The 21099-nt window shown below is 39.1% G+C and overlaps 1 protein-coding gene across 1 annotated transcript; it reads left to right on the top strand.

The window, feature by feature from the left end:
- Positions 1 to 2591: 2591 nt before the first annotated feature.
- LOC141434005 (casein kinase II subunit beta) lies at positions 2592 to 12618 on the top strand. The gene is made up of 7 exons (XM_074096242.1): positions 2592 to 2693; positions 2922 to 2997; positions 3072 to 3174; positions 5825 to 5924; positions 7679 to 7770; positions 9358 to 9547; positions 10236 to 12618. Exons 1-7 carry the CDS (start codon positions 2620 to 2622, stop codon positions 10342 to 10344), a joined length of 744 nt encoding a protein of 247 aa, XP_073952343.1. The 5' UTR covers positions 2592 to 2619; the 3' UTR covers positions 10345 to 12618.
- The last annotated feature ends 8481 nt before the right edge of the window (positions 12619 to 21099 follow it).

The raw sequence follows: 21099 nt of genomic DNA, 5'->3' as shown, positions 1-21099 counted from the left end.
TTTTTCTAAGCATTTCGTATTTTAACGGAATCTTCCAAGTTTAGGTATATTTTATACCTTAGGCTGCTATTTACTCATAAACTACTAATAATTCTCAAGCAAACTTGGCCGCTATAGTTTTCCTTGAAAGTTTGATATACTTACTACCAACCTGAATTTTTTCAATTTTTTCCACCCACCGGTTTAGATTTTAGAGGGGGGGAACGCTCGATTTTAATGAAAATTTGCACTTTAAAGTTGAATATTTCGCAAACACATCACTGAAACGAAAAATCGTCTTAGCAAACCCCTAATGGTTTTAAAAGACCTATCGAACGATACCCCACGCCATAGGGTTAGATGAGATAAAAAAATCACCCCCACTTTACGTCTATGGGAGGTACCCTAAAAAATTTTTTTTGAACTTTTAATTGTAGGTACCACTTTGTCGGCATAGTTTACCTATATATCCGTGCAAAATTGCAGCTTTCTAGCATTGATGTCCCTGAGCAAAGCCGCGGACGGACGGACAGACAGACAGAGACATGGCGAAACTAAGGGTTCCGTTTTTGCCATTTTGGCTCCGGAGCCCTAATTAAAATGACTTAACTACCTACCCCACCAACTCGCACTGGACCAGCGCGGTGGGCTTACGGTCCAATCCTAATGACATGAGTAACTCCCCGTTTAGGCCCGGAGTGTCCGGCGGTTCTGGGAGTCCTGACGATGACGGTAGGGAAATCCTGGAGCCAGGGGTGCGACAGTCAACTGGCCAGTCATTCCAAATACAGCGAGGCGTGAAACAGGATCGCTGTCTCCTAAATGATTTGACATGTCTGCCGGATCCACCCACAAAGCCACATGGTGGGTACCACATGACGGGCACCGACGGCAAGGCAGGTCGAGGTGGAGATGGCGAGATGACCTGGAGGCGGAACTGAGAGAGTGGCCGAATATAGCTCTGGATAGGGAGATGTGGAAGTCAAGAGAAGAGACCTTTGCCCAGCAGTGGGAAACAGTTATAGGCTAAATATGTATATATAATAAGTACCTACTTAATAAAAAAAAAATACTGCAGAAATGTTTATGCAATAAGTAGGCAACCCCACAAAATGAAACGACTCGTTTAGGTAGACAATCACACCACGCAAGCAAAGAATAATACAATTCATTTCACAATTCGAGAGAGAGAGAGAGTGTGTGTCAGTGTTGTTTTTGATACAGGGAAGTTAGGAGTGTAGACGTGTTTTTTAGTTGATAGCTTATTCTAAGTTCTAAAACTTTTACTACGGCGGTTAGTCTCAAATCGGTGTGAAAAAAGTTATCGAGTTTGAGTCACTGAGTTTAAACGTTAACGTTAAAACGTAGTGGTTATATTCTCTTTGACGTTACTATTTAGGTTTTTTTTTGAGGCACGCGTCATCGTAAATTACTCCACCTCAACTCCACCTAATACAGATTATAAAAGTTTTGTATGTAAATAACTGTCCATGATTTTTTTTCTGCGTTTTCATATGTTTTTTTTGTGTCATTTTTTGCGTCGGAGTATCGGAAACTGTGCACACTGGAAGACACGAAGCATCTCCTCTAGTTGGGCACTGAACACAGCTCACAAATTGACAAACCTTGTCTGAAAAATAGTAGTCATAAAGTCAATGTTTAATAATTGGTGTATCGATATTTGGTTGTTTTCTTTATCTGTGCCCCCGCCAAGTCCAGCAAACCAAAAACCCAAAAACAAAGGCACATAAGTACCATACTTTTCTTGAGGCGATTTTCAACATATTGTGTGTTTTATTTATATGATAAAAGGTTTAAAAATTGTTGTAAAGAACTAAAAGCCTATAATAACAAAAATAATCTTAATAATGGAATGTTTTTTTTTTATCTTGCCATAGCTTTTTTTACTCAGCGATTCGAGATTTCCCGCCATTGAAAAAGTTGTAGGTACAATATAAAAAAAACCTTTCCAATGATATGTTGTCGTTATTGGTTCCTTCCTAGTAAGTCAAGTGTAAAAATATGAACTTATTCAAAGTTTCAAAAATAAGTACCACAGACTCTTATTCCGACGCAATAAGGCCGTAGTAACATTTTTGAGTTATTCGAATAAATACCTACTTATTTTTACACTTGGCTGTACATAAAATCTGCCCATCCTCCTTTAATTTTCAAATTTCGCGCCTTCCTCGTATCAATCTCATTCCTTTCATACGTTCACTCAATTGTTTTTTTTAATAACTTTTTGGTTCAGACGGCTCAGACTCAGACCTTTGTGCCTAAAAGGCTAAAAGTGACGCAAGACACAGTCAGTCTTGGAAGATCAGTCAGGCAGGCGTAAATAAAATTGAACAACGTTCAGCAATAAAATATAAGTAAAGAGAAGGCATTTCTGAGAAAAGAAAAAGTGGAAATAATGCACAGACGCTTTTTTTTGTAAATTAAAATGAAAAAGCGTTAATATTTTTTTATGTGATTATCTTTCTTTGACTACAGTTATAAGTTATTAGCTTATAACCTGTCGTTATTATTAATATAAATAAAAATAACTGATTTGTCGTTACGTCCTTACCGTATAACATCTGTGCTGGCCATAGACAAAGCTGGATATCCGCACCTCTACACGAAACTGAATGTTGAATGAATGAAATTTTCTCCCTCTGTCCTCGCCTCGAGAGGAGATCGTCAAGCGTGGCTAATCAAGGTACCAAAAGGTGAGGTATCAAGCATTTTTAAAGGCTTTTATCCGTTCTAAATTCACGAATGCGCTAAACTGAACCGTACCGAGACTTCAGTGTTTTTATAATAAGTGTAAATCGCCGTTAAAAAGTTAAAATCGCCGTCGTAATCGCAAGAATGCACATTTGTTGAAGTGTGGTCAGTCAGGCGTTGGTTTTGTGTGTCAGTGAGTGAAGGGACTGATAATTTTTTCTGTGTTCTAGGAAAATGAGTAGCTCGGAGGAGGTATCATGGATTTCATGGTTTTGCGGGCTGCGAGGGAACGAATTCTTTTGCGAGGTGAGTATCTAGAGCTTGTGGCGTCGCGTAGTGGGCGTGCGAGGATGGTACAATTGATCGTGGTGATTTTACAGGTCGACGAAGACTACATAAACGACAAGTTCAACCTGACAGGGCTGAACGAACAGGTGCCGCACTACCGGCAGGCACTCGACATGATCCTGGACTTGGAGCCTGGTTAGTCAATATCCCTGTTTTATGAATTATGAATAATTATTCACGTAGCTTCGGCGCTGCGATTGGTCGTTGGCAATTTCATTATTGATGAGAGATCAAATTTTAGTGGTTTCTGGAAACAATAACATGCACATAATGTGTATAATGCTATGTATAACTTAGTAACTACTTATAGCTCATTTTTAGGTAGCCATTGCTAATTACTATTTACAAAATATTCTGGTGTATTAGATACGATGTTATTCCATGTTTGTCTTTAATGTAGATTATGTAGAATGTAATAATAGCTCAGCAATGCAAAGAGAAGAGTTGACACAATTTTATTATTAGAGAGCTGATTTGAAGTAGCGATTACAAGTTTAATATGGATATGACTAGTGCAATTGATTAGATAGATAGATTTATTTATGAAGTATTACATTGTTTATTGGTCTTACAGTTATCTTATAACTTACCGCAATGCAATCTTATACATAATCAAATTCAATAAATGTTATTCCTGCAATTAACTAAATAATTATATGTAAAGAAACATAAAGTTATTCTAATCAAAGGAGTTTTATACAGCTCAAACGCAATAGATCCTATTCATTATGCACCTTTTTGTTCAGTTGATATGAAAAATGAATATTGGTACTAACTTATCCATATTAAATTTGTAATCGCTACTTTAAATCCGCTCTCTATTATGCATGCACATATTATGTTTATTCATAGTAGGTATAGTTCCTATAGCAGTGCAAAAAAGGAGAATTATTATTATTAGTATGAAAAGAAAGGAACTAGGTACTGCGAGTAATCCAATGACACAGACCCACGGGCATTCAGTATTCAGTATTTATTTATTGCAACACCTTTTACAAAAATTTAAAAAATGATTTGTTCATTTAAAATTAATTACATTAATTAACTTTACATAACATATTATGCTATTTTAATTCGTGTATTGAAGAGGTTTAAGGAAATATAAATTTTTATATAATTAATATCTAAATAAACTACTTAACATATCTAGAAATAACAAACTTAGAAATATGTTTCACATGAATAGATAATAGGACAATTAACCTAGTATAATTCTTTAAGACAATATCATGTAACAATGGTTCTTTTTCCTAATATTCATTTAGTATAACTAATGATTAAATAATTATAGTGGTATAATTTTTAATCTTTTGTTTCTGGTTTTATTTGATGTAATTTACTGACAACAGATGGCCAAATAGTTAGTGAATAACTACAAAGATTGAGGCAATTTTTTTATTTCCAGCCATTTGTATAATAATATGATTATTGTTCTAATGGTCTCGGATGTTTAATTATATGTTCATATATATTTATATAATACATGTGTATTTATCTATATAAGTATGTTTATCCGTTGCCTAGTATCCATAGTACAAGCTTTACTTAGTTGAGACTATATTTGGTTTGGATAGGTATTTAACTAAATGTAAACAAACTTCAGCAGCCAGATTTGGTACATTCAAGGATTTTATACATTTTACTTATCTGTCATTTAATACAAACTAGACTAGTGTATTTCAATACAGAAATGTAAATGTTTAGATAGTTTAATGGGGAATTTCAATATTTAAGACACCAATTCACTTTTGTTTACATTTTGTTGAATACCTATCCAATCCAAGTGAGTATAGGTGTCCATTATTATTTCTTACACTGTCTGGTTCTGTTAGGAAGGACATAATATGATACTTCTATATAGGTAGAGTTGGTTCTTAATGTAACTATTTGTCAATAAACATTATTATTATTAATGTCAAATTTTGTCAATATCTCATGTCAATGAACTAAAATAATTTCCTTGCTCACCGCGACCTTTTAAGGAAATTATTTTAGTTCATTGACATGGACCTCCGCAAAGTAACGCCTGATTCAATAAATTATTTAATATCTCATGTCTTTGTGGACGACTAGGTATAATGAACGGTATGCAACAAACTCCCTACTAAAACACAACCCCCGTTTAGAAAAACCTTTAATAACCGGTCAGACACATGTATACTTTGCTGCTGTCAGGTGTCATTGGCAGTAATGGTTGCTAACCTAAAGCGACCGGTTGCCATTAAGCAAAAAGTTGTAGTTGAAGGTATAATGAATGGTTATTTTCTTGGACACAAGGCTTCCATCAAAGATGTGAGAGGGTGTTGCAAGGAATTTGATTTTAGTGTACCAATAGAAACGCCTCAATTTACCTATCGCACAGCACATCTGGTGGAAACAGCATAGCAAAGCTAGGTAAATGAAGCGTTTCTATTGTTTCATGAAAAACACATTCCTTGCAGGTGGTAGGACCTTGTGCAAGGTCCGCCCGGATTGCTACCACCATCTTGCTCGCGAATCCTGCCGTGAAGCAGCAGTGCTTGCACTGTTGTGTTTCGGCGTGGAGAGTAAGACAGCCGGTGGAATTACTGGCACTTGAGGTATCCCATCTTAGGCCTCTAGGTTGGCAACGCATCTGCAATACCCCTGGTGTTGCAGATAGGGCGGTGGTGATCTCTTAACATCAGGAGACCCACTTGCTCGTTTGCCATCCAGTTGGATAATAAAAAAAAACCTTTGACATCTTAGGTCCTTGCTTGCTTTGGGACTAATGCCCTCTAATGTTTATATAATTATATTTTGCCAGACGATGATTTGGACGACAATCCAAACCAGTCAGACCTCGTGGAGCAGGCCTCGGAGATACTCTATGGGCTGATACACGCTCGCTATATACTGACAAACAGGTGAGCTTACACTTGTTTATTGTACCGTGAACTGTGATTGATGAGCTATTTGCCACTGTTCATAATTTAGCCGAACTATTCATGTATGACTGTTTCTCAAATATATACTGAGCGGCAAAAAATCTGGCCCTCAAATGTATGCAGTTATAGGTAATTTTGTATGGAGAGCGGGCCAAATTTTCTGACGCTCAGTACATGTCTATTATAAGTTGTTGCTGTTGATGTTTCAACACAAAAATTAGTAATATTGTGTTTAAATATATACAAAGTCACATAATCTTTGTTGTTGGATCCATTAGAAAGTTTCGATGTAAACTCCAATTCAATAGAATCTGACAATCCTGTAGACACTTCCAGCCTACTAATATAAACACCGGGCTGCCTAAGGCTTTGTGATGTGACTATTATTCTTTTTTGATTCCTTTTAGATGATAATTGCAACAACAGGGACATATATAATCAAGTGTGCCCACGATAGGGTGTCTTAAATATGTAGAAAATTGACAGATTCTATTGAATTGTACTTTAGTTACAAAATAAGTTTAAAATAACGATTTTTTCCCTCACAAGATTTCATGATGTTTACCTGACAGCAAGAAGTGTTGGATGTTTTATGCAGTTTATGTTTTATGATATCGTCCTTAGTGTTAATAATTTCTTGACAAAACTGATTTCTTGTCAATTTTATGATGGGACACTTTTGTTTAGAGAAATAGTTGTATATGTATGTATCTAGGCCGTGTTGGTAGCTAGGCCTCCCTCCTAGTGGATAGACGACATCGAGAGATTAAGATAGACGAAAAACTGTTTAGTCCGTCAGTTAGATAATGAAAAATATTGTACACGTATTTTTGCTTTTGTTTGACAAACAAAAAATGGCGAGGATACAGCGCTTAGAAGTTTCGAGTGAAGTCACTATGTGGTACGTTTTTAACCTAATAGTGAGGTCACAAGCCCCCACTCCGGAAGTTTGATGATCTATCTATACCTTTGTAGATTTTTAATAATTTGATATGATAATCCCTTAGAGCAACGCGGGCTTTCTGCCGGATAGATTACCTTTATAATAGTTCTGGTGTTGCTGGGGGAAGTGCACACATGTAGAGTTCCGCACACTTACATGCAAAAACAAAACTGCCAACTGAGTGCAATGACGACGTTAACGCGAAAAGTCGGATTTATCGCTTGACCGATCCGTGTATACATACGGATTAGCAGACTCGATGTTGGTAAACATTCCTGGTTTTTTTTTAATTTTTTTAATTTATTTTCAGGAATTTGTATTTAAAAATCCTCTAAAATTACTGCTACTTTACTACTTTACAAGAATAAATATGAAAAAAATAAAATTAGGATGATTAACATAATTACGGCTTTTTGCACTTAAACATAAACATGCGGATCGGAAATGGCGGGAAAACAAACATCTCGCTTTTTTTTCCTGCTAATTTGCTGTCACTGCTGTCAATTTTTTTTTTAATTATCAATGAGGCCATTTTTTGTCTTTGATTTGTCAAGATGGCCAACATAACGCGTCTAATCCGTCTATCAGCAGCTCAACAACTAGCAGACTGCTAGCAAGCGTTTATGAATCATACTTCTTGACAACCGTCTAACAAGCTTAATCAGTCTGCTAAGTAACAGACCGATCAAACCTCAGTTAAGGATTGTTTATGAATAAGGCTGTTAGTCTTTAGGGGTTGTGTTCACACTCCAACAAGCTTCTATGACCCCTTTTTTTTTCTTATACACAGAGGCATCGGGCAGATGTTAGAAAAATTCCAAGCCGGTGACTTTGGCCATTGTCCAAGAGTGTACTGTGAGTGTCACCCCATGCTGCCACTTGGTGAGTGTTAGCTGTTGTACATACATTACATATGTATTAGGAATCTGGCCCAGGACTTCCCCAACTGTGCGGTCGTTGCGACCGAGTGTTACCGGTCCGCTATTGGGAGGGTGCGAAGTACTAGGTGGGGGTGATGAAATCTATCGCTGCGCTCATGGTGGCCAAAAGTAGAAATAGTTCTGGCTCTGTCATCTGTCATACTCATATGAATCTGTCATTAACAAAGCAATTTGTATAGAATTTAACTACCTAATTTTAGTAATAGATGTTTGTGTTATGATGCGAGCTTGAATTATTGAACATTGTCCCTGTTTTGTTCTTAATTCGTCTACATCTCGGACATGTCCAGCAACAATTTTCCTTATGGAACGGTTTGTGGTTGAAATTTTATATTGAGTGATACTCACAAAACCGGTCTTCAAAATGATACTCATTTTGATCTGAAAACGATATTTAATTTATTACTAGCGATATAAGAACAATTATATAATTTTACTTTTATTCAAAGAAACCAATAAGATAGCTTTATCTTTTCGTTTTACAGTAAAAGTACAACTAAACATGAAGTAAACAAACCCTGACATAACGAAAATAAAACACACTTTTTGAATAAATTTTACTTACCTCATTTAATTTTAATGACCAAAAAAGAATTCACAACCTTTTGTCCACCCAAATCACGGTATCACAGTAATTTTGTATTATAAATTAATACGTTATAGGTTTGATTTTTGTCACAATGTCGCGATGAAATTTCAAAACGTCAGAGCATCAGAGCCATAAAAGTTGCGGACGCTAGGTGGCGCTCATGTCGTGCACAGAGCCAATAACCAAATATGTTCTTAGTACGTCGCAATGTCAAAACAGATTAGTTCCAAAATGTCGAAAATCTCAAATGGAAGCTCCGCTCAGCTGTTTCCACCAGAGCGATGCTTGGCGAGGATAGTTAAATGAAGCGTTTCTATTGGTTCATCAATAACCCCTGTACATGTAGGGCGCCTATTGCTTACTTTGTAATTTTTCTCTCTGTATACCTTTTTCTGCATCACCTTCTATTCGTAAAGTACCATCAGCCAAATTAGTGGTCTATCAATTTGTAAACAAGATTCTATCAAATGGATTTGTCGCTGAAGTCGAACTTTCAAGTTGACAGACACGTCTTTTGGCATTATTGTTTTATGACATGCAAACGATTATCAACTTTAGGGTGGTAGACCACATATTTGGCTGATAGTACAATACAGTGTCGTTGTATTGTATTGTAATTCAGGAGACGTTGCCATGGCAACAAGCTGGTTCTCTACCTTTACCCAACTCACGCTTCACAAACGTTTCATTTGCCAACTAAGGACTTTCTCTGAAACTGATATTTTTTTCGGAACTTTCATAAAGCAAACCTAACCTTACCTACAGTGCTCTATAAAAGCATAAGAAAACAAAGTGAAAAAAAAAATTGGTTTCGGAGAAAATTTAGAGTTGGGAAATTAAATGTAACAGTTGGCAAATGCGAAAAGGCAGAACCCGCAACAAGATACACTAAAGAGTTTGACCCGCAAAGATTGTTAAGACTTGTTTTTTTTTGTCCAGGCCTGTCGGACGTCCCCGGCGAGGCGATGGTCAAGCTCTACTGTCCCAAGTGCATGGACGTTTACACGCCGAAGTCGTCCCGCTACCACCACACGGACGGCGCTTACTTCGGCACCGGTTTCCCGCACATGGTGTTCATGGTGCACCCGGAGTACCGGCCCAAGCGCGCCACCGTCCAGTTCGTGCCCAGGTGAGAAACTCTCCGCATTAACCCCTTGAGGTGAGACCCTCACCGCATTAGCCCCTTGAGGTGAGACACTCACTGCATTAACCCCTCGATCGAGGTGTGTCACTCAACGCATTAACCCCTCGTGGTGATACACTCACCGGATTAACCCCTCGAGGTGAGACCCTCACCGCAATAGCCCCTCGAGGCGAGACCCTCACCGCATTAGCCCCTCGTATGTGGAAACCTATATTGGCCTGTCCGACGTCCCCGGCGAGGCGATGGTCAAGCTCTACTGCCCCAAGTGCATGGATGTTTACACGCCGAAGTCGACCCGCTACCACCGCGCTTACTCCGGACATGGTATTCACGGTGTATCCAGAGTACCGCCCCAAACGCGCCATCGTCCAGTTCGTGCCCAGGTGAGACACTCCGCATTATTAGAACAATCGTCGCAAGATTAATTGTGTGTAATTTAATCTCGATAATATTGTTCAAACTTGTACTTTTTTAGTTCACGCATATAAGAGGTTATGGACGTTATGAGTTGTTGCGTATACAGTAGTATACTGTGCATATACTGTAGCAGCAGCAGCTGGAAGTGCTGAGTATCAGCCCGCCCTTCCCAAAAAGGAGGGGGATGCTGGTGCTTAAAACACAACGTACCATTTGATAAGATAGGTGACGTATGACGTTCGACCGTTTGTTCCAGATTATACGGCTTCAAGATCCACCCTCTCGCCTATCAGATCCAGCAGCAGGCGGCGGCGAACTTCAAAGCGCCGCTCCGGAGCCTCTCGTACAACAACGGTAAACGCTAGGGGCGCGCCGGGCGCCGGCTCGGCCGCGCGCGCTGAGCCGGCTGCGTCGCCACTAGACACGTACAAACAACACCCTGATTTTAACATCCGCATTTACCCCTAACCTCACCCTATGTTTCGATAGCAGGTTCCTACGCCAGGGGTTGAAATCGGTACAAAATAAAATCTCAATTTAGACATCCGCATTTACCCCCAAACTTGCCTAATGATTGTTATGGACTTTCGATTAGTTGACACGGTTAAAGCCGCAATCAAATTTATCTGTCGTGTTTTGTTGTGATGATCTCCGTTTCTCTCTCTCTCTATAGCTTGTGATGCGACAAAACAACAAGCCGTCACTACACACTACATCAAATAAAATGTGAACGCAACCTAATAAAAGTATGAAACCGATACCGTTCTGATGCGTCACGACACAACACGACGGGAATGTGAAGGCGGCTTAATTAAGAGCCGTAATTTTTTGCTCTTATTTCGAATTTAGCTGAATAAATGGGTTTCGGGTGTTGTGATTCGAAAAATTAAACTACCGATATCGAGTGCTATTTCGCGTAAAGTCTGCGAATACGCGTCTTTTAAAATGAAAATTAGTAAGACAACTGGTCAGGATAACAACCCTCCTTGAACTATAGGGCGCCCTGGGGCGGTATCAAGTAGAAGTATATTTTTTTCAACTTGTAAGCATTTTAGCACTTTCGTTAAATACTAGCTATTGCCCGCGAATTCGTATGGAAACTGTTGTGTCTCGCTCCCGGGATAGAAAACCAATGTGCATCTGGCATTATACTGTTGTCTATTAGTGAAAGATACCCTACATACAGTTTACCTCTTCATTAAATTACTATAATTTTAGATTAGTTTACACCTGTGTTTTAATTTTTAATATAAAAATGAATTGTACTGAATTCTCTAATTTGTATAACGAAGAATTGACATTAAATTTAACGTTAAAAAAAGAAATCAAAATTGACATGTCCTTATATTATGATGTTAATTATAAAACCAACCAACATTGTAATCTTAGTTAATATGTTTTATTGATTTTAATATATTATTATCAAATTAAAGAAAATTCAAGGCGTGGATTGTAGGTGCAGTCTCGAGTTCTATTAAATAATGTATATCGGAGGCCGAGGTCCTCTCCAGCGCACTGAGTTTGTTATTTGTAGGATTCGTTTGACATGAGTACGAGCCACAGCTATTTTGGCTTTGACCCCTTACAACACGTGAACTAAGACTTTGTTAAGGTACCCCGTGTCTTAAAATCAGACAGCTAAAACCAAACGAGTTTGCTACATCTTTTGGTTCCGCGCCTTTGTGAACTAAGATCGTCTTAAAGTTAAACTCTTGTTTGTTATTGAAAAACTAATTTTGATTACAAAAAATAATTATCTGGCTTTTTAAGTGTTAATTAGAATTATATTTTAGTAAGTAATGCCTGTGTCGAGGAGGGTTGTAGTGTTATTGGATAAGATATTAATAAGATTGGCTAATCTTGCGTACACGGGACCTAAATACGAACGAAAAAACATTATGACGGCAAAGTAAAAATATGCAACGAAAATCAAAACAAATTCTTGCAAAGAGAAAAGCTAATGTAGCTTCGACAGTTGTTTCATTAATTTTAAACTTTAATGTTCAATCTGAGCTATCTATGATGTGAGCGGATTTCTTACGTTGTGTTAGTCACGAGGTTCAGAAGCAACTTTTTTATTATGTAGGTAAGTTATAATCGGATGTTTCATCAAACGCTCTAAGGTCAAAATGTTAGACAATGTTATATCTCTAATTTATGCTGACGCTACGGACTGAACCAAATTTTCATACTTAACAAAAAACAAAGATACGTACTCGTTTACTTTTATTTTAGTTTGCACATGCCATGTTACGGCTTGAGAACAAATGCACCTCGCTCTAATGTAGCTTAACGCTGTCAAATATAGTGTCAACAAACCGCGACACATGACCTTCCAAACTCATTATTTTATTCCGTGTACTTTATGCCTGAGATAAACGATAATAATGCGAATAAAATGACCAAAGGTCAAAGGCAGTGGCCAGTTCACTTTATTTTTAAATCGCCCATGAAAAAATTAGTAAAGCTTATTCCATAAAACGAGTACGGTGCGATTATCTCATCGCGTTTGTACCCACGATTTCGGCATTTAACGAAGACTTCACGTCAAACACGGCTTTACCCCTTTGGTGATTCGTAATTACCCCCAGGTTTCAAACCAATGGCGTAAATCACCCGTGACTTCACTTTAGGTAGTAAACACTGTCTGGATTGTATGTATGAGATAAATGTTTAACCTCTGCTACTTAACGTCCATGGTGGCTAACAGCATGCCTGTTTTAACCTAACCAGTGAGTGTGAAGCCTTATTAAGACGGAGCAAGGAATATAATGCTGGTTGTGGTACATCGCTGTTGATGACTGATCGCTTGTTATAGTGCACCTGCGCGGTCCTGCAATGTATTCAAACTCTGTTATTTCTCGCATCGTGTGAATAAAGCTTTGTGGGTGCGTTCCCATGGAGCTACAAGGATCGGTAGAATTTACTTATCGCTATGGAACGAACTTTTTGTGGGGAAGACGTAAAACGTTTTGTATACAGTTATTGTAGTCAGATTTTTCGCAACTGCCGTGTTAACCCCTGGGGTCGCTGTCTGTCAAAAAATCAAGGGTACGATCAACTCTATGCAAATTTTAGCCTACATGATAATCTCCACCACAGCGAGACTACAATCAAATAATATTACAATTAAAAAGTCGTTTAACTGTTGATAGTAAAGTAACCATAAGCCTATTAATTTGTTGAGTATGCAAAGGTATCAAAATCATCATCATCATCATCATCCCAGCCTATATACGTCCCACTGCTGGGCACAGGCCTCCTCTCAGAACAAGAGGGCTTGGGCCATAGTTCCCACGCGGGCCCAGTGCGGATTGGGAACTTCACACGCACCATTGAATTGCTTCGCAGGTTTGTACAGGTTTCCTTACGATGTTTTCCTTCACCGCAAAGCTCGTGGTAAATTTCAAATGTAATGTAAATAGGTATCAAAATATGATCCTAATATTCCTACCTAAAAACCTAAGTATTCAAGTTAGATCCACCTACTAGTGTGAACACAGGAATTCGTTTTTGATACACATCAACCCCACGGGTTTCAACTTTTGGGAATACCCGACGTAAATCATCCTATGTACAAAAATTACGTCATTTTACTCTGAATCACACCAAAAGTTCGCACAATGCTTACCAAGCTACAAGTGAAGCAGTATTTCGTCACTACTTTGAAGAGATCTCGTATCTCAAATCAATACGTCTACGAAATTGACTCTTGAAATGATGTTCATAAAGTTCACTCAGTAAAATTATCTATTTTGAGATACGAGCTTTTATCAAAGTAGTGACGATTTACAGGGGGAGATGAGGGGGAATAACGTTATTTGTCGGTTTGACTCCGAATGGAAGCGCACCCAGAGGCTTTTTATTTGTTTCTGCACTCGGTAGCTCAAGGGAATAATACCTTGTTCCAAAATAAGTCCGAATGTTCGGTCCAGTTGTTGAGTGAGTCCAAATGAACGCCTACGAAGATTTTCACCCGATTTCCTTAAGTCTACGTCAGGGTTTTTAGTGGCGAGATATCGCTAGATGGCGTTAGTGTCGCGAGGTTTGACGTTGGTCTTGCTGCGATTGGCTCTAGCTTTTGGACCAATCACAAACGGGCGGGTCTATGTCAAACGGAGCACATGGTACTATACTTAGTTTTGTTTAGCTTTAGAAAGATGGTAAGCGATCTTGATGTGTCTTTTTATTGAAAAACAATTTTGAAAAATGAGTCACAGCAAATATTAAACAATTAGCAAGGGCATTATGATCATTTACATTCTTTTGGTATCATAAGTAATAATTACTGTTTTTTTTTAAAGTTTTTTAATGAAAAGACTCGTCAGGATTGTTTACCCTTTTTCTAATGCTAAAGAAAACGATGTATAGAGCCAACTGGCCTGGTACAGTCAAGGGCAAAGATATCGACACGGCCAAAGTTACAAAAATATGTATACACGACTTTATGCACTTAACATTAAGGCCGTGTATACATATTTTTGCAACTTTGGCCGTGTCGATATCTTTGCCCTTGACTGTACGGCAACCATCATTGTCATTATGTATTAAAAAAAAAACTTACAAGGGTATTCAATGGTACTTACGCGACCGCTGCCTGAAGAGTGTAGTTTGACAAGGTTGGACACGTTTTTGACGCCGGCAGTTTTGGTTTGAAAGTTTTCCGTTGTGACACGAGAATCGACCGTACAGTACAATATTTGACAACACCAGAATTTGCCATATCCTGTATGTTATTATGAAAATATAGATATACAGACAATGTTTAGTGAAGAGAAACATGAATTCGGTTGAAAATTGGATTTATAGCGATTTTTTGAATCTGTCTTTTCTAAAACGCTTTTCTCTATGTAGCCAGTAGGCGCTACTTGCGTTGCGTGTGACGCCACATGCACATGCAAGTGTCTATCTCTGTCTAATCTTGAATTTCAAAAATTATAACTGTTATATGTAAAGGTAGCTTAAAAATGGTATTTGTGTTTGATAACTGGCATGTTCAGGCTTTAATTTATAAAATAAATAAAAATTAGTAAAAACTATATTGCTTAGGTTTAACTAGCTGTTGGTTTAACGAACTAAGCTATTTTCTGGACAGTGTCCACTTTCTTATAAGTCAGGGAAAAGTCAGGGAAGCTCAAGGTGGTCGGGGAAAGTCAGGGAAAAATTGATTTCCCAAAACTTAGCTCGATATTTTGACACCAGTCGTTCCAGTTCTGGGCGACGTATTAAAGAGTGGCACCATAAAAACAGTCAACGAAAAAGTGAGCACGTTTGGTGTGCAGTGAATTCCCATCATCGGGTCTAGCTTAGTATCTCGGGCAGTAAAAAAATAATCATAAACTGCTTTGAAATGTGCATGATTGGTCAGGGAAACTTAGAAATCTGGTCCGGGAACACATTCGGCCCCAGTGATACAACGTCTGTGACTTTTTAGTTCTTACTCCTATGCCAGTGACACGTATTTGTGACTGCTGTGCGATATGCGTAGGCCTAGCGTAAGAGCTTAGTGGATCGCATTCGGCTCCGGCAACGTTCCGCTAAGCCCTTACGCTATGCCATCCTTTAGGAGGTACGTATTATTTTGACACACATGCGTGTCACCGGCGCATAGGAGTAAGAGTTTTCGGTTACAGACGTTGTTACACTGGTACTGGAATGTTTTACGTCTGTGACACGTATACGTGTCACTGGCATAGAAGTGACTGCTGCGGGATATGCGTTGCGTAGGCATAGCGTAAGAGCTTAGTGTGTTAAGGCATTATAAGTTGCTTCAACTTGATTGATTTTCGTGTCGCAAAGGAACTTTTGTATTAGCCGTTTAATGTTGTCCTACTTTTTGGTCTACACTCATATTCCTAAGTGCTGGGAAGCGAGGAAGAGGTTCACTAGTTGACGATTGTGGCAGCATAGTATGACTCGGTCTGCGTTCGCTAATGTCATTCTAGCACTGTATGTACACGAGTTGTGTCAAGATTTTCATCTTTAGTAAATAGATGCTGAATTTTTCTATAGTATAAACACCCGAACGCATACGAAGCTGTATTTTTATGGGTCGATCAACTTTTTCTTGTCACTCGTTAGTTAAAGTTTAAACCGTAATTTTATAGGATTAAAATTTGACAAACATGTATTTTTGTGGTGGTTTTAAGCCCCTTCTATAATTGGTCATCTAATAAGCATGTTAGTGTAATGTGACAACATTTCTTCCATTAAACTACTACTTTTGTCCCCTCGCTAACGGGACAAAATAACAACAAGACATAGTTGATCTACCATTATAACGCTAGAAGTAATCTGTATATCTGTAGTTTCGTTTGCACAGTACAAAGCCAGACTTAATATATATATGTAGAGCGCCGCGGTCTATTTTAGACGACACTTTACGTACGTAGACACTTCGCTCGGCATTTTCGTCAGAATCTGTACTTAGCTCAAGTTTTCTTTTCTTGTTGCATAGAATTTCACGTAGTACACAGATTTGTATATATATCAATAACAATGCCGGTCTCATTTTTATGTATTAGAAACACAGGTCTAGCCAATGTAATGTTGATACCGCATTATGGAATTTAAGCTAAGTTTAGCATTTAGCAAGTAAGTAGCAGTAAAGATTTTATAACAGTTATCGATTAGGGGCTGAAATGGACGAATAAAACATGACAACGGAAATAAAGAAGCTTTGAAAAAACATCGGTAGCAGTGGCGCGATGTAGCAAAAACTCGATTCCCGACTTGCTTAACTTTTTTACGTGATCTTCCGTTTTGACAAATATGAGAAAACTTGTCTATAGTTGATCAAGTGAGTGCTCTAAGGCTATACTATTTTTTTAATGACATTAAATAAGTACAAGGCTGATTGGCACTGGGAGCGGATCGAGGCAACGTAGATGAGCGAGGGGTTAATGCGGAGCGGACTTGCGGACTGTTTTGCCATAGGGAATGTTACTGCAATTTTCTGCCGTCAGAATGCAGCACTGGCACAAAAAATGCTATAAATATCGTATTATATCAATATTTTTTTTTGGAAAGCTCTACTATTGATGCAAAATATCATCATGTTGTCTATAGGTACTAATACTCTGGTCATGATCTGTCATGGCGACAAAATATAAAGAGAACTGACGTTGCCATGGGTTTGCGCTAGTGTCGCCCCCTGCGCAGAGCTTCGCCTAATATGCCCTATTCACGGTGCTTTCCCGCTCGCGCTCGTTTCTCCGCCTTGCTTCCCCGTTCCTCGGTCCGCTTCCCGGTTTTTTTTTTTAGCTTTTTACCAACTCCCTGTTCACCGAAGGAGTGGAGGTTTTATGCGATTCTATTGGTGGATTTTTAACTCGCTTACCGCTCCGCTGCCTCGCTCCGCTCCAGTTGACCGGCTGCCTAAGGGTGGTAAAGACTTGGTCAATTATAGACAGACCATCTAACTTGCGTGTCTATCCCTCACTGGGTGACCGGGTCTGGGTTGTTCACTTCACGCCGCTGCTCTGTCTGATGATAATTTTGAGTTACGAAATATTTTTTTATATAGGGCTAGGGCACGTGGCAGTTTTAACGACCGATTATGGGGTAAAGACACACCAGCGTCTCTCTTTTTCGCGAAACTCGGCGATTAATGTATTGTATTGCTTTTTCATTTATTTTTTCTTTATAATCGAAATCCAAAGTGGCTAGAATCGTTTTCCGTTCGATTCTCCCAAAAGTTACGGTTCACTGATAATTTTATTAACAAATTGACTGGTACCAGGTCCTTACCAGGCTCATATTTTTTAATTAGTGGCTTAATTGTATGACGTAAACTTTCACATTTGATTCGTGTCTTAATTATAACGGTTTCTTGGAAAGTAACATAAAACTGTTATAAATTAGGTAAAAGTCATAGAAGTTAACGTGGGCCTTAGGAGGTTTCTGTAATGTTTTGTTCGTCCATAAAGCGTTCATGTTGTCAGTACGCGTTTGTTGTTTAAGGTGTCACTATCTTATCGTACTGTATCGGTGTCAATAATCAATAAACATTGTAACAGCTATTGGCCTTTTCTTCCTCCTGCTTCTTAGACACTTACCAATATTAATAACGCAAGAGATAAATATCCCTGTCTTGTACAAGGTGCCTTGTATTCAGGTATATTTTAGCAGCTGGTTGGGTTAGTTTGAACACCCTTTTTAGATTTTTTTAGTTGTGGTTTTGATCGGGGCTGATATTTAAAAATACGAATGTTTGTTGTCGAGTCTTGAGTGTTTAACAGGTTCACAGTTCGATGCGCATGCGGCTCTTTTTTTCCTTCTTTCTTTGGTATATTCATGCGGCATATGTGCCTCATGGCAACGACGTACCTTAACACGTTCGGCCCCAGGGACACGTCTGTGACTTTTTAGTTCTTTCTCCTGTGCCAGTGACACGTATTTGTGACTGCTGTGGGAGCGCTATGCCTGGCGTAAGAGCTTAGTGTATCGTCACATTCGGCTCCGGCAACGTTCCGCTAAGCCCTTACGCTATGCCAGCCTTTAGGAGGTACGTATTCTTTTGACACACATGCGTGTCACCGGCGCGTAAGAATTTTCGGTCACAGACGTGTCACTGGCACCGGGATGTGTTACGTCTGTGACACGTATACGTGTCACTGGCATAGAAGTGACTGCTGTGGGATATGCGTAGGCATAGCGTGAGAGCTAAGTGGATCGTTGCCGGGGCCGAACGTGTTAATACGAAAGTTAGAGCACATTGCTTTGGGATTGGGACTGTGAACCTGTTAATATGTCTTTATGTATGTTTATCCGTTGCCTAGTACACGTAACCCAACTTTGCTTACTTTGGGTCCAGAGGGCCAATGAGGGCTATCGTTTTTTGTCTCACTAGATGGCGCACTGTTGCGTGAGGTTTTTAAGTATGGCTTTCAAAGTCTGTTATTACGGGCGTGAAAACAAAGTTTAGATTAAAATCATATTTAATACACCTTAAAACCGTACCATAAAAATATCGAGCATGCCACAGTGTTGCATAGTCCCCGTTTTGTTCGGAAAAAAGGGAGGACAAAGGTTTCCGAAAGACAAAACTGTCTCAAAACACAGACATTCATTGCCCCGGAACGCATATTTGCCATAATTAATTTCAGATATTGCAAAATATTCACAAAATTATTCTAATTATAAATAAACCCGCGTAGCTCACCCAAAAACTATGAGATTTGACATTTCGGAGACCTCACGCTACACTAGCGCCTCTAGCGGCGAATTCATTCGCGATAGCCCTCATTGGTGTTATTGGTTCAAGTGACCCGTGATATTGTTTTATTGAAATGTACATGTTTACATTGATCGATGTTCAGTGTTTTTTTTTTTTTACATAAAACTCACCTGATGTAAAGTACAGATGAGGCCAAAGGTGCATCTCACTAGTTCAGTAACAGCCTATTCACTCTAGCCTTGAAGAGCCCTAGATTCCGGAGTCTCAGATCCGCTTAAGATTGGTTTTTTGGAAACTTTTTGTATTTTTTATTTCAATTCCAAATTTTTTACTTTTACGGTCATCCCGTAAAACCTAAATTGAAAATAAACTTAAATAAAGATGCACAGAAAAACCAGAAAAATAAGACCAGCACTGGGAATCGAACCCAGGTCCTCGGTATTCCGTACCGCGTGCTATAGCGCTACACCACTGCTGGTCAACACTGCTGGTCACTGCTGGTCAACCAGCAGTGGTGTAGCGGTATAGCACGCGGTACGGAATACCGAGGACCTGGTTCGATCGTATGTTTCAGTTTGTATTTGCAATTCTTAGATCCGCGTCAAATTTTGAGTGATTTGCGATATAAACCTTTGCGTGGGTGTACAGTCAAACTGACAACCCTCTGGAACATTCTAAAATCCTGAATAAACTGTCTCAAATATTTTGTAAAATATACTAGTCATAAGAAATCGGGCCACTGAGTTTCATCGGTGAAATGGAATCAAAAATGCGTTTTAATTGTTATCTGGGCACTATTCATTGAATGAAGAATATTTAATGAACTAAAAGAGTTTCCTTGCTCACCCGCGACCTTACGATAGCTAAGCTTATGCAAAATATGCGTGTTCATGCAGTTCCTCCACCTCCACACTGTAAGAACACACACAAATCACACAAACCCATCTATCACACCACCACACTACACTGACGCGTTTCGAACTCAACCAGAGCTCACCTTCAGAGTGGCACAACCGTACACCATGCTACCAGTTGTTAGACTCACGCATATTTTGCATAAGCTTAGCTATCGTAAGGTCGCGGGTGAGCAAGGAAATTCTTTTAGTACATTGATATGGACCTCCGCAAAGTAACGCCTGATTCAATAAATTATTTGAAATAGATTTGTATTGTGTGATGTTGTATTAATAAAACCATTTTACAAGTACTTGTCATCGAGAATTATATTTGTAAGTTCGTTTTGCTGTATGAAACTTTGGCCCCTATATTCTTGTGGGTACTATCTTTTCAGGGACACCTCTGGATGCTTATTTCTTCAGTTAATATTACACAAAGATATTTTACTCTTGAGTTACCTTACGCTGGAAAATACACATGCCTGTGGCAGTTGTCTCACCGCCAGCGAGGAAACGATTGGCTATCGACCATTTTCTCGCTCAAGAAACGAACAAAAGATATAAGATCCTGTGTGAGTAACTCGCTCTTACATCTTTTGTCGCAGCGACAAGAGCTATAAAACTCGCTGCTGGACTATAGATACTCGCTCAGCGATGTCAGCTTGGCGGCCGCCCCGCACGAGCGAGTCGAGTGGAGCGAGTAATCGCCCGTCGCACGCGAACACTCGCTTACAGCCGAGCGACAAAACTACACTCGCTTCTCGCTGCTCGCCCACTCGTTTCTAGTTACTCGCTCTGCTCGCTTCTCGCTCATCGTCGGCGTTGGGACAAGTGCCTGTAGCTCCTACATTTTCATACAAGTGGCTGGCGCGCTCACGTCAATCTTCATACAAATGATACAAGCTTGGCAGGCTACTTTCATGAAAATGTACGTGCTACAGGCATGTGTATACATTTCCGGCCTTAGATTAGAAGAAAGCGTATCAAAAGTCAAAAATAGTTATTTATGTGGCTGGTGCATAATGAGAGGCATTTAAATACGAGTG

This window comes from Choristoneura fumiferana, chromosome Z (genome assembly GCF_025370935.1).
Source record: "Choristoneura fumiferana chromosome Z, NRCan_CFum_1, whole genome shotgun sequence".
Classification (NCBI taxonomy): Eukaryota; Metazoa; Arthropoda; class Insecta; order Lepidoptera; family Tortricidae; genus Choristoneura; species Choristoneura fumiferana.
The sequence above is the reverse complement of the archived record's forward strand: the minus strand, read 5'-3'. Positions and strand labels throughout refer to the sequence as shown.